At 33.1% G+C, this 14,790-nt stretch overlaps 1 protein-coding gene and 1 long non-coding RNA gene across 2 annotated transcripts in view; one reads left to right on the top strand and one right to left on the bottom strand.

Annotated features, from left to right (window-relative positions):
• The first annotated feature begins 9,074 nt into the window (after nt 1–9,074).
• LOC115887908 (GTP-binding protein 10-like) overlaps nt 9,075–14,790 on the top strand; it is a 9,680-nt gene continuing 3,964 nt past the window's right edge. The window contains 6 exon segments of the mRNA XM_030907441.1: nt 9,075–9,079; nt 9,426–9,641; nt 9,698–9,915; nt 9,971–10,209; nt 10,263–10,386; nt 10,436–10,475. Of these exon segments, the coding sequence (XP_030763301.1) occupies nt 9,075–9,079; nt 9,426–9,641; nt 9,698–9,915; nt 9,971–10,209; nt 10,263–10,386; nt 10,436–10,475 (842 nt within the window).
• LOC115887716 lies at nt 11,572–11,935 on the bottom strand. The gene is made up of 3 exons (XR_004051146.1): nt 11,832–11,935; nt 11,643–11,776; nt 11,572–11,587 (listed from the first exon to the last, which is right to left on the bottom strand). It is a non-coding gene; the product is annotated as an uncharacterized LOC115887716 (long non-coding RNA).

The raw sequence follows: 14,790 nt of genomic DNA, 5'->3' as shown, positions 1-14,790 counted from the left end.
GTTGATAGTAGCACCCAGGTATTTAAATTTGTCTACTTGTTGAATCTGGACGTTATCATCAATGAAGACTTCAAAACAAGCGTTGGAATTGACAGCTAAATATTCCATTTTTTTAGACTAACTTGAAGTCCCCTTAGATTCTTCCTTAAATCAAGAAAAACTTTGTTTTTGCTCGGTGGTAAGTCTTAAGAAATGTCTTCGAGTATCTTAGACCGTTGCAGGTTGCAGGTTACGGATGGAGACTTCCAGGTAGTTCTGCTTTAAGCTGGTTTCCACTTGGGAAGCAGAACGGTTCTGATCCAGTTAGTGGAATATTCGCTCCTTTTCTAGCTTGATCGTTTGCTTTTTCATAACCGTCTATACTTTGGTGTACTGAGATGGCACCCAGAGTAGAACAACTTTATTTTTTTGGCCTAATTGAGAGTTACCTGTTACCTGCTATCTGATAATATTTTCTTTATTCTCTATGTTTTTGCTTCTGACGAAGAAGTTTAAGAAGTATAAGAGATATACCTTCTGAAACGTTAACCATTATTTCATTCTTTAAGCAAATTTGTCTTACAAGAAGTAAAAATCCACTGACAAATTGCTTTTTTGTAATTGGCCCCCATGATGGTAGTCACAGTATAAACATGATGCATATAAACAATTCTTTCTATTAACCGTTTCTGAGGGCTTATGATCAAGAAAAATCACAGATCTTCCTGGGTCTGAGTAAGAACAATCTTCGGATTGTCACGGGGTTTTTAACAGGACACTGTCTCCTCAATGAACACCTCAGTAGATTGAAACTAAGAAGAAACGGCGAATGCACATTCTGTGGGGAAGATGGTGAAACACCAGTACACCTCATCACTGAGTGCGCCGAGACGACAACCATTCGTGCCATGAATTTTGGCACGACTGATATTGGAGATGGAGAACTACCCTCTATAAAACCGTCCCAGATACTGGCTTTTGTCAAAGCCCTGGGACTGTATGATGAGTTATGATTCAAGAAAGGGGGACACAATGGATCTGTAAGGTCGAAGTGATTAACCCCCTCTCACTCATTCTAAATTCTAAATTCATTCTAAATTCTATTAACCATGATAATAGATTCCTTTTAAAAAAGCGTTCTTTTAGATAATAAAAATATTATATGGAATATTCTTTCCTAGAATTTCAAATTGCTAAAGTGCCGTATAGAAATACTTTCTAGAATTTTTGCAAGGCGGCACTAAGCTAGGTACTATTTTTAATAGAACACCTGATGGGAAAACGTTGAAGATGTACTTTGGGTTGTTGAACTTCTGCATAAGCATTTTTTTTCATTTGATTCGCGTAAATTAGTTAGTGAACTGAAATGACCCCAGCTGGTCGTGAATTCATTAAATATAATGAGTACACAATGGGTAATTTTTGGCGTTTTAATATAGAAAATGCATATTACAGAAAAATATAAGTAAAAATAATTAGAATTTTAATTTTAATTAGATTTATTTCTAAATAAAAATTTTCCGAATATAATTTAAATAATTTTTAATATTATGATAGTCATAATATACATATAGAACCTATGTTCTATATGTAATGGGTCAAGTTTCAAGTTGCGTTTACACACCTGTTCCCGTTAAGTTAAGTTAAGCGACGGTGGGTGAGTTAAGAGTTCGGAAGGGTGGTGAAAACTCCGTGGTACCATTATATTTGTACCATATTATTATACTGGATTGATATATCTTTTAGTTATTTAATCTAAAGTAAAATTTATTATTTATTCAGAATTCAGTAGAAGCGAGATATCTCACTTGCTTTGTCTGACCAACGAGTCAGAGAATACCAAAGAATATAGCAAGGAGTAAGGAGGAAACTTGGATAGACGATATCCTAAAAATGAGACAAAATACAATTTACCAGTGAAGTAAAGTGACAGGAAAACTGTCATTGTCGTGGAACCTCTCGATGGACAAACTTTACTTGATAATGCTAGAAAATGCCAAGGTATTTCTTTTTATGGCTAAATTTGAAAAATAAAGTAGATATATTTAAAAATAATTCAAAACTGCTGTATAATATTCTTAATTTGACATTTTTAATTTGCAGGACATGATATATTGTGGAAAAAACGCCTAAATATCAAAATATATGTATCTTTTTTATGTAAAAAGCCACTGTGCTAGTAAAAGTTCATGGACATAATTTATCTCATAATTATATATATTCTGTCCTCAGTTTCACAAATAATTAAGAATTAAAGAAATAAATTCATAATTCAAAATAAACTATTTCGAGGACATTTTAGAGCACTTTGAATAGATAAAGTCCATTTATCTTTGGTCAATTCACTAACAAGAATTTCAAAAATTCGAGAGCAATGAAAAATAACGAATGGAATAATAATCAACTTTTTAGACTTTTCACAATTCATTTCTTTTAAAAAAAATCATCTTACAACAGAATTATCAACTCTCTTCTATTTTCCAAGTTTTTCAAATTCATTTTTATGCAGTTCGTTTTACATTATCTATATCTATATAGTGAGAAAGTATGTCCAACGAGACGACCCATGAAAGCCACGACAGTGTCTGCCATTTTAATTCACAGGTGAATTTACAATACGATCGAGAAAAAAGCGCCAGAGATGGCTTGGAAATGAAGATCGCTATCATTTTATATGGAAAATTGTATAGGAAAGTGTATTTCCAAGCCAACTGTACGCCGTATTTTTCGATCATACGGTATTTTTTATCATCTTTTGAATGCCACCTGTTGAAATCTGTTCTGGCTAGTTGGACAGACTAATTACTGTCATTGATTACAAATTAAAAATATTAGTTAGAGCTTCTATTCTCTATGTTGACTTATTGGTCAGAGCATTAAACAATACTTGATGTAAAATAAATTTAGAAAAGAAAAAAATGCGTTTGTGAACGTGCCCTTTCCATATTAATAAACATTTTTTTGGGCATTATTTTATTAGATAGGGAGGGCAACGGCTCAGCTACGTCGAAACACCGGTTCCCATTAGAACACCGAAGTTAAGCGACGTAAGGCGATACTAGTGGATGGACGGGTGACCGGTTCGAAACTCTGTATCGTGCTGCACACTGCTCATTCCCGCCGGTTCGAGGCCGGATGAGATCGGATATCTCGTGAGTAAGAGTCGATTTAGACACTGGCCAAGTCGGTAGGCTATTGACCATGATATGGCCGAGGACCGCGGTTCGGATTCCGCGTAAACAAAGTAGGCCCCGTCCAGATTAGCCATGGCAGCAAAAAAGGAGACGTTAACTGAAATCTTTTTACTTTATTAGATAGGTACATTGATTGCTATCTATTTTTTAAATGGGTGCGTAAATACTAAATAGCTCATTACGATATGGTTGAAACCAAGGTGGTAAAGTTAAATCAACTGATGCTGCGTTAAGGTATCCAAAACAAAAAAAAGTATAAAGTGTGGCATATCATTGTATTCAGGAGAGCGAGTTCTTTCAAAACCTGAAATAAAAAAATGCAGGTCCGTATTTAAAAAATTAAGTTGGTCTCTGTATCTCACAAATTGTCAGCTAATTTGAAAATCTAAAAATACTATTAGATAGTCCTAATAAAGTGGCTATGAGAATGTGTAATTAGTTTTTTGATTTTCTATAAAATAACGACAGGAATAAATAAAATTAATTTTCAAAAAAATCAGTTTTTTCCAAAAAACTCAGCAATCCTTGAAATTTTTAAATCTTTTTTGATGGCATCTTGGTGAAGATCCCAATACGGCAGCTTTGTCCCAATTTAACCAGGTTCGTATCTATTACGGTTACCGAGATACCAATGCTCGTACCTCGATACCTAATTTGTAGCACCCTGTATAGGTATTGATGTTTTTAAAAAATCAATATTTTTTCAACCGTACTTGACGAGACAATATGTATTTATTGTAGGTACATGCGAAAATAAAAATTCAACTGAAAATGGTCACTTGACTTTGTCAAAATCAAAACTTACCCAGTTTTTCCTTGTTAAATTTATATGCATCTATATATCTATTTAAGATAAAACGATGACATTTCATTCAAAATGTTTTTTGAAATAATCTCAACAATTGGATCACTTTTTAGACAATATCTACCAAATTAATTAACAACTTACCGATGTCAGAATGTGTGGATGGATATTATTGTTATCAGGACGGTCGGTAAAGTTCAGCGCCACCGGTAATTCGTTCATTTTGACTCGTCGAAACTCAAAACAATCTCGGAAATTTTGAAAAATCACTGTCACCACAACCGACAACGACTCACATAAATCACGCCCGCCTCAAAAACCACGGAAAAAATGATAAAACAAATTGTTTATTTACGCGTCGTCGCCAACTTCGATCCTTTCGAAACAAAACAAAAATACAATTATTACTATTCCCGCTTGATTTATACGACGACGGCACACTATGATGGCGAGAGTGGCAAAGCTGTCACCGTGTTTACATAGTGAAGCTTTTTCCAAGTCTAAACACAGTCAGCCAGCCAATTTTTTTCCTTTGCCTCGCGTATCGTTTTCTTTCTTTCTCTTTTTTCGAACGGTTTTCGGTTAGCGAATTGACGTTTCGAGCGCCGAGCGCCAGATTAGCTACGGCACGGCGGGACGCCGCTCGCGTTCGTTACGCCACGGTCACGTGACGACGGGGACGGGTTTAGCGCGACGTTCGGCGTCGGTGGGGTCCAAAGTCCCGCCTTTGGCGCCGCCTATCGGGGATTTTATCCCGCCAAGTGGCGGGCGCGCGCGGATTTGGCGGAGGGTCGAGCGGGCTGTTAAGGTAAGCGCGCATTTGTTCGCACCGAACGCAACGGACGCATCGGACGAATCGCAATATATTTGTTGTCATCGCATATTATGTTCGGATTTTCTTCCCGCATTTTCATTTTAGTGCAATCCTCGAAGCGGGCTAATACGAAATTTCTGTTTTTCACGTTCGCTTCCGAAATTTAAAATGAGTAGTAGTTCTGATGAAGAATTATTTGCAATTGCATGTGCATTTGAAGAGGAAGAGTAAAGGAACAAGAAAAAAAAAACGAATTTGGGTCCATATGTATGAAGAGGAAATTGTATGGAGAGTTTCATACCTTGTTTGATGACTTGATATGAGATGAAGCAAAATGTTTCCAATAGAAACATTTAGAGACGACAATCAAATTCTGCAAGTCGATTCCTGTTTACATCGCGCATTTGATCGAATTTACGAATGACGTCATCCGCACGCATCGTATATACGGATTTAATTCTTTTCTAATTATTCTGAACGGATTTCCGTGTCTACGATGCGTCCGATACGTATGTATGTGCGTTATCTCATTTAAAATAAGGCAAATAATAATTTTCGTCCGTTCCATGTGTCCGATACGTCCGCCCGATGCGAATAAATGCGCGCTTACCTTTAGGGGACAGCGGCGGCGTTAATTAGTTTGGTACCCTTATAAAAAATCTCTTCAAAAATGCCCAGTTTAAATACACAAACAGTTATACTTTCTCTGTCCGACAAATTCCGACTGCAGCGCTTTAACGGCAAAAATCAGAAGTTATTAGTACCTATTTCACGCCGCCGTTATGTTGATCGTATTAAATTAAAATAATATTAAAATCGTGATTTTGTCATAATATTTAAGTATTTTAGTATTTTGCTAGTGCAGTTATCGAGACTATAAAACACTCAGGTACCAGGTTTGTGTGATGTAACGGGGTTTCGGGTAGCAAAAAATAAGGGAACTCTCCCGAAACAACATTTTATAGCTTCATAGTTTCTCACACCGATTTGATCAAAAGTAAAAATGGATTCAAGCAGTTCGACGAAACAAGTGAGTAAACAAACTGCTCGTTACATAATCAAAAGCTTAAATAGACATATACTATGATGAGAGGGTAAAATATAATTTGCAATATTAATGGTAGACTTTTTTTAATCAACTAGTGATTAAATATTTTATGAACATCTTTTAAAATAATATTTACAATTATGTACCTTTAAAAAATGTTGTCATAGCCGGAATAGCCGCAATTATGCCCCACTAGCAAAACCGGTGATTAAAACTATGCTCGCTACCATAAGTTGAACTCATCCAAAAAGCTTTTTTAACTGGAATAATAAATTATAAAACAAGTTAGACCTTCTGAAGATATCAAAACAAGATTTACTTTTTTATTTTTATTTTTAGAATTTTCACAAATTATACTACCTAACACTTTTAGAATAATTAAATAATAAATTTTTCGTATACTCGCTATTTAAACCTGTGTATTTGTAAGTACTAGTTGTTTACAATATTCTCCGATGGTGGCAGCACCGGCGGAGAATGCACCAAGCCTATTGTGGTTGTTTTCCCTTTCTTGAGTTATAAGTTATCATACAGTCTCAGGGCTTTCAAAAAGCCAGTATCTGAGACGGTTTTACAGAGGTTAGTTCTCCATCTCCGATATCAGTCGTACCAAAGTTTATTGCAGGAATGGTTGCCGTCTCCGCGCACTCATTGAGGTTGTGAGAATTTTTTTTTGTATTAATAAAAATAAATAATTTTGTAATTAATATAAAAATTTAAATATATTCCGAATAGGAAGGCATTTTTAAATGATGTGAAACAAAAAGATGGCTAACGTCTATACTCGTTCTATATAGACGAATCATGGCACAATAATCTCAGGTAGATACCTGTAGCACCTTTATAAAATAAAAGGCTCAAAAGGTTTGTTACCTGCGGATTGGTGTTCTGCTCTCTGATTCGTTTAGAATGAAGAAAACTGATACTTATCTTTCTTCAGCGTATTATTACCATTCTGATCATTTTATAATATCTCCCTAATCATTTGTAATAGCCTCACAAAGACCCTTGGCCATCGCCATCATAGCCTTATGATATCCAGGACTGATGTCAACGCTGCCAATCGATTTTTTAGAAAAGAAATTATAACACAGATGTTTTCAAAAAAATTACATAAATTTATGTGAGAACTAGGTATATTATTGTAAAGGACTTAGGATATTTTTATGTCTTACCCTTCTGTAAATATCAAAAATAGATGCAGCAACACAAAATATACACAAAAACAACGCTTCAGTTGCAGTTAGAATAAAATTACTTTAACATGAATAGTATGCTACATGCGAATATGAAATCGATGAATGGCTTATTAATGATTTTGCAAAAAAATAGAATAAAGGACAAATTGTTCCCACGGGAGAACTTGCACAATCCAAATATTTTATAGATATTGAGTGAAAAAAATAAGGAGCATGGTCAGCTATAAAATTATCATAAAGCACCTAAAAAGCTTCCTTATTATATTATATCTATTCACTTATGTAAAAATTGACTGTTACCTGATATGCGTACTTCGATACTTATCAGATAACTGTATATTACAAACTTGCCAACACTATAGTACAACAAAATTAGATCCAAATAAACATAAATTGATCTCATTTTAAACTAATTATTTTATTTTGTCCTATCCGTCACATTTTGTTTGTTACAGTTTTTATAAAACATATCTATAAGGTTCGACACGTGTCGACATTTTGAATATAGTGTGTTGTCTACAACTTCCCGATTTGATAATAATATTTTGTATCAATATGAAACCTTGAGCTGATCTTCAAAATTTATCTAGGATCTATTTTGATCGAAAAATTTGTCAAAAACATATTTTTTGGCGAAATTATATTTATCATCACGACAGTGCTAGTAAGAAAGATGCCATTGAAAGAAAAAATTCTTCAGAAATTAAAATTAGAGTTTTACAAACAAAAATATATTTTTCTCTTTGAACGAAGAAATTATTTCGATAAAAAATATTTCAGTACCTAACACAGTAGCTGTTTGTTGTTTTAATTTAAAAGTAGCTATATTGTTTTTTTTTCTGTAATTTTTAGATAGGTACCCATCTGTCAAAATAATTTATATTCTCCTTGGACATACTATATAGAATGACTTTGGCAATATTATATTTTTTATTTTAGGTTTTTCAATATTCCAGGGATAAATAAGTTTTTAACAAACACTTTTTAAAGAACAGCCAATGATATTGGCTGTTTAAAAATTGTAAAATATATTGATTTTACAATGTTACGATATGGGACGCTACTGGATTAGGATATCAAGGCATACGTGATTATTAAGGTAAACATAGAACGTTTTTTCATTGTAAATTTTCGATCGGGCAATTGTATTTATAATAACTCTTATTAGTTTTGTTTATTATTGATACGTCTATTAAATACTTGAAATAAGTAAGTAGCACAGGTAGCACTGAAATTTAGCATAATTGACAAAAGATTTATTCCATAATCAATAAAATTCCAAAAGTCACGATTAGTCATGGTTTATTACTCTTGAGAATATCGCAATAAAAACACACTTGTAAATTACAGTATCTGTTGAGTTTTTTTGCAAAAGTAAATATCGAAAACTGTCAAAGCTACTTGCTTTTTTAAAGCCCAAAAATTAGTTTATATACATATAAGGTAGGTTTATATAAGATGATTTTTAAATGGTGTAGGTATATTTTCTCCATTTTTAGCAACAACAATTTGCAATATATAAAAATACAGACATATCTCTAAATATAAAATTTAGATCTTTCAATAATTTTAAGAATCTATTACTACTCTAGAGGTACAAGTTGATAATTCGTATTGACCGTCTTTTATTCCTACCCGTATTTCTCAGTGATGTGACTGTGCAGTAATTAATTCGTTGCAGCTAAAATAGCCACACGTTAGTGAGTACACCGAATACGCCAATACGTAGAGATAAACCCACCTCTGTATTAATCTCTGGGCGGATACTTTAATGAAAGTTCCGCCTTTTAGGATAATCCATAACCTGTTTCAGTTTTCATCAGTAATGCCGAGATTACAGATAAAATTTGTAAAAGATAAACCGGCATCTAATTTTCAATCTTATAACTTAACAAATTTTGAGTCAGCTGGCTTACAAGAAATCTTTAAAGGAAATATTTAAAAAATTCCATTATAAATTTGAGCGACAATTCGAAAATATAAAAACACCTTTTTTTAAAAACTTTGACGCCATCTGTTGACTAGTAGCTTGACTATGAGGTAAGGTTTATACCCAATTTATACCTATATTTATATAATCGAAATACTGAATTAGAAAATATTAGGAGTTGTTTGTGTAATCTGTGGTATAAGTAAATATTTTCTGCTTCTGTAACCTCAATTTTTTATAATGTGAATAAAATCAACACATTCGATTCAAAAATGGTATATTTAACTCGTATAATACTCGAAAAAATAAAGAAACGTACAAGAAGATATTTGAAAGAAGGCTTTAGAGATTCTCTCACGCATTTGTTGTCCGTTTAGTGGAAATGGGCTTCCCCAAGTAGTATTTTTTTAGAAAATTGTACCACCCTGTATATTTTTGTTAATTTTTAATTGTTAGATTTGGAGGGGCCGGCGGAAAAGGTGGCGACGTTATTGTAGAAGCCAAAGAGGGTATCACTTTAGATACAGTTTTCAAATCCAATGTCTCAAAAAGATTTCTGGCCAAACCAGGAAAACACGCTTCACATAACTTTATCCTTGGACCACCAGGAGAAGACGTAACATTTGATGTGCCTGTCGGTGTTACTGTATACACAGAACTTGGAAAGAAATTGTGTGTATAATTAGCGTTTCTTTACTTATCACTGGTATTAGGGAACACCTGTTTGTAGGTGAATTAAATCAAGAAGGTGAAAAGTTAGTTATTGCCAAAAGGTGGAAATGACATGCAAAAAATGGTTTCTTAGGAACCAGAGGTCAGGTGTATCACATTAGACTGGATCTTAAATTAATTGCTGATGTTGGTTTAGTGGGATTTCCTAATGCTGGAAAGAGTACACTATTAAAAGCTATTTCAGATGCCAAACCTAAAATTGCAAGTTATCCATGTATGCTTATACTTACATATTTATTTTGATTTTAATTTTAATATTTTTTTATCAGTTACTACAATAAAACCAAATCTTGGTGTCATAAATTATAACGATCTTAGGCAAATATCGATAGCAGATTTGCCTGGTTTAATTGAAGGAGCTTATAGAAACAGAGGCATGGGACATGAGTTTTTAAAACACGTAGAAAGAACAAAATTACTACTTATGATTGTTGATATAAATGGTTTCCAGTTGAATCATCAGTATCCACATAGAAGTTGTTTAGAAACCATAATGCTCTTAACAAAGGTATGTTGGAATTAAATTTTATACAGACTATTGTCAGTTATTAATATCTTTAGGAATTGGAATTGTATAATGAGGAACTCCTAGATAAACCTTCTATGTTATTAATTAATAAGATGGATTCTGAGGGTGCAGAACATTTGTTTAACAACATTAAAGGGCAATTAAAAGAATTAAATAGTCAGTATCTATTTTTTCATTATTATATTCTTAAAGTCCCATATTTTAGATTTCATATCCCAATATGAAGAAAATATGAGACCCTCTAGGTTATTAACATTCTCACACATAATCCCAATATCAGCTAAAGAAGATCGAAGTGATATTGAGCTTGTTAAGAATAAGTTAAGGACTTTGTTAGATGTAGTAAGTGAAAATGAACAGTTAGAAAATAACGAAAGTTATGATTTATATGGAGAAGTTACCAAACCACTTAAGGAAAGAGGTGGCCTTAAGTTAATTTGAAAAATAAACTTGTATATATTCTATTTTTTATTTATAATAATAAATCTATTTAATTTTTTATTAAAAAAAAAAAAAAAAAAATATATTTAATTTTTGATTTATATACTTAGAAAGTCTCACCCAGTTACAACTTATATTTTCATTAACAACATCTTCTATTAATCTTTTTCCCAAAGGAGAAGATTTTTCTATTTCAATGTTGTCAAATTCAGTATAAATGCCTATGCCAGCCTTCCACCTATAATTTAAAATGTAGTTGACATGCAAACATACTTTACAAAAAAGATTTACCTTTCTACTCCATTCCAAGCAATCATAATACCATTGTCTGTACATAATTTTGGGGGTGGCCTAACTAATTTATAATTCAAATTATCGCATACAATTTTCAGTGCTTCAGCTATAAAATTATTACATGCTACACCACCTGAGACATAACCTTAAAATATATAGAATGTATTATTTTCTTAAATTATATTGTTGTATATAAATTACCAGAGTTTGTTTATCAGGAGGAATAAGATTCTTTTTAGCTACGTATTCTATCCCTCTTTGTACTCTGTGGCATAAATGTCTGGTAGTAACCAAAAGAAACGATGCACATAGATTTTTGTAATCAGGTAGAACAGCATCAGGTGGTAAGTCTGTAAATATAAAATTGATTTAAAAAAAAAAAAAAACTTTATATTTTTAACATCTCACTATATTTTCTTTCTTCTCTAAAGAGATGGTGTAGACAAACATTTTTTACACCAGAAAAACTAAAATTGCAATCTCTTTATATTTTATCAATGAATATTAATATCTAAATCCATTTGCTGTTAAAGACATCATATGATGTATTGAATAAACGGTTTACTATACTTTTTACAGAGATATTTTCCATATTTTCACCATGGCAAAGATAGGGGCAATCCTGTAAAGATAAAGCTTTACTTATTTAATCCGATATTACATAAAGGTGATATTACCAGGTCTAACAGTTGCTGCTATAGCATCTATTTGATTTATTGATAAATTAGCTGCGTCTAGAGCATCCTGAACTACTTTTTCTATGGTATGTCTATGTAAAGATTCAGCCAAAGGAGGTATAATACCACCATTTCTATATAAATAGTTTGTAATTATTCTCAGTAATAACACCTCTACATCAGATTTACCGTAAATGAGTTAAATGTTGAGAATGTAAAGCTTCTCCAAGTATTTTCCCTTCGGTATCGACAATACCGCAACCAGTATCGTCGCAGGAAGTTTCTATACCCAAATTATTTGGTTTAGGAACTCTTTATCTCTTAATAGATCTGTTTAGAGTTCTATTCAATAATCGAGTAAAATAATTACTTTTATTTATTAAAAACATTTAAACTAAAAAATACCAGAAGTCAGAAAATTCTTCTTTTTTTATTAGTTTTACGGCCTAAGCTGCCAGGGCTATATGGCTGATTGATAGAATAATTACATGTGACAAACAGTTTGAATAAATAATAAATAGCACTTTAACATCATATACAATATTTATTTATATATGATTCGGATTTATTGTTACGTGTAAATATTACATTGTGTAAAAAATTCTTTATTACACACTCATCGACCAAAACCAAAAAGTGAAAAAAATATTTTTGTTTGATTTTGAATCGATTTAGACTATTTTTTCTGGGGGTATTTGTTATGGTATTTTTTAAAGCAAAAAAGTAATGCCATAGGCGTGTCGGTGATTTTACTTTGTTACAGGAATTTTAATTATTTCTGCAGGAATATTCCCTGGCAGGAATTAATGGAATTACTAGTTTGAGAAAATCGTATATATATTTTTAATTAAAATAGTTTTATTTAATATGTTATACAAAATACTAAACTAATTAATATACATAATAAAAAAAAAAAAAAAAAAACTTTTTAAAAAATAAATTAATCTTAAATTAAAAACAGTGATTAAAAGATAAAACAATTATTTAACGTCTTCTAGACATGTAAAAGGCACAATTATTTTGTTCATCCTTAGGAAGAACTTTACTAAACAATTTAATACGTTAGAAATAATGTATTTACAGCACTAATTTACAATTTTCAACGCGCTCGCAGCTACCACTATTTACAGTGTATAAATATTAATAATTTTATTTCTTTCTTAAGAAAACATATTAGTTTTTAAGTATTTGGTACAGGTGCGATAACAAAATCATTAAATAAAAAGACTAAGGTAGGAGTTTAACACAATTTTCATATTCATGCATTGACAACATGGAAATACTTTCTTTTATCAGTAGGGAATATTTCGACAGACGACATCCAAAAAATGACCTGTTAGGAAATGCCCGGTAGGACACACTCAAGGGGCACACTATAGTAAATATATACACTGTCCAATGAGTAAATACATGACAGTGACAGTTGTCATTTTTCCATGCTGAGGATGGGCTTTTCCTTGACTGTTCCACACAGAACAAAGACCGTGGATTTTCAATTACGCCTCCTTCCTTTGGTATTTTAATTTAATAACAAAATAAATAACTCCTAAAGAATAAAGTTTCTCCGTAAGTCATTTGTCACAATCCTAATCAAACTTATGAGTAATCAATGGAAACCGCACGATTCTCAGCTGCTTTCCATAGTCGCACAAAACCGCGTCCCTTAACAGAATCAGTTGATTAATAAACACAAAAGGATCCCTACCCAACGTAATGTTTCTGACGCATTCACCGTTGCGCACGTCCCATATGATCAAGCCACCGTTTCTGCCGGTGGCCGCCAAGTGTGGGGCCAGCATTAGCACGTGATTGGAGAAGACCTGGCCCACCAATATGGTGTTGAGGATGTGGCCCTGGAACCGTTCCCAAACGCACAGCCTCTCGTCTATTCCTAGTGAGATTACGTAGCTCGCCGAATAAGTTATGGAAATGATGCAGCCGTCGTGCGCTTGGATGCTGTACATACACGTCCCTGAAAAAAAGAAGTTTAATACCTAAAACGGAAAGTAAATAACGATTTAAGCCCCCTCTGCGCATATCGTATTACCTGTCAGGTAAGATGGATTAAAAACTAATGTATACATTGGAAGTTTTACCTGCAAAAAGAGAAGGAGGGGTAGACCGAGCAACAGATAGAAAAAGGATGTAGAAGAGGACTTGAGAAGGATAAGAGTGGATGGGCAGAGAATAAAGGCGAAAGATAGAAACAAATGGAGAAAGATAACCAATCAAGCCATGAGCCTTTTAGGCTTTTAGAGTTATTATATTACTTATATTTTTTTCAGTGCAGGTAGAATGACAGTTTTGTTGAGCGTATTACTTCTATCTCCTAAACAAAGAAGAACTTATGTTCTCAAACCATACCAATTCGATATTCTCTCCTTCAGTACTGGAACATAAATCCTCTCACAGCTTAGATGGGAAGGCCGCAGTATAGTCTACTTAAAACGTTTTGACTGAACATGGACTGAACAGATAAGACCGGACAGGTAAAACTTTAAGTGTAGATGGGGCAATATAAAAGAGATAAATATACAGGATAACCTAAATTCGAAGCGGTCACATTGGGATCTCGAAATGTTAAGAAAAGAGGTTAAAATTATAGTAAACTTTGATAATTTAAAATTTAAAAAATACAAATACTAAATATATTCGGTAAATAAAAACTGAAATATTGTAAAAGCGATATTATTTTTCGTTGCTATATTTGAAGAAATATTTTAAAATAACTGCTGGTATTATAAAAGGTAGAGGGAATTACGGCATCTTAATTCCGTTAACATGTTTATATTAATTCAGCAAGAAATAAAATTATTTTCTACGTACCTGAAAGTAGGTCCCAAACACATAACATGCCGTCTTGCGATCCGCTTCCGGCCGTTGCCGGACACACCCTATCGATAAACAGACAGGTGATAGGGCCGCAGTGACCGTGCAACGTGTACACGGGGTCGCCATTGTCCACCCTGTACACTTTCAGGGTGTGATCCTGGCTGCCAGTCACTATTCTCCCTCCTTCGCAATCGAGGCACGTTATAGGCTGTTGATGTGCCTTTACGCTCAGTAGCTTGAAGCACTTCAAGTCTTCCTCGGAATCGTTCTGAAATAAATACTGAAGCAATACGTAACTGAACGAAGTACAATTGAG

The sequence above is a fragment of the Sitophilus oryzae genome, unplaced genomic scaffold (assembly GCF_002938485.1).
Source record: "Sitophilus oryzae breed Bouriz unplaced genomic scaffold, Soryzae_2.0 scaffold_1165_pilon_pilon, whole genome shotgun sequence".
NCBI classification, from domain to species: Eukaryota; Metazoa; Arthropoda; class Insecta; order Coleoptera; family Curculionidae; genus Sitophilus; species Sitophilus oryzae.
Note: the sequence above shows the minus strand (reverse complement) of the source record. Positions and strands in the feature narration are given on the sequence as shown.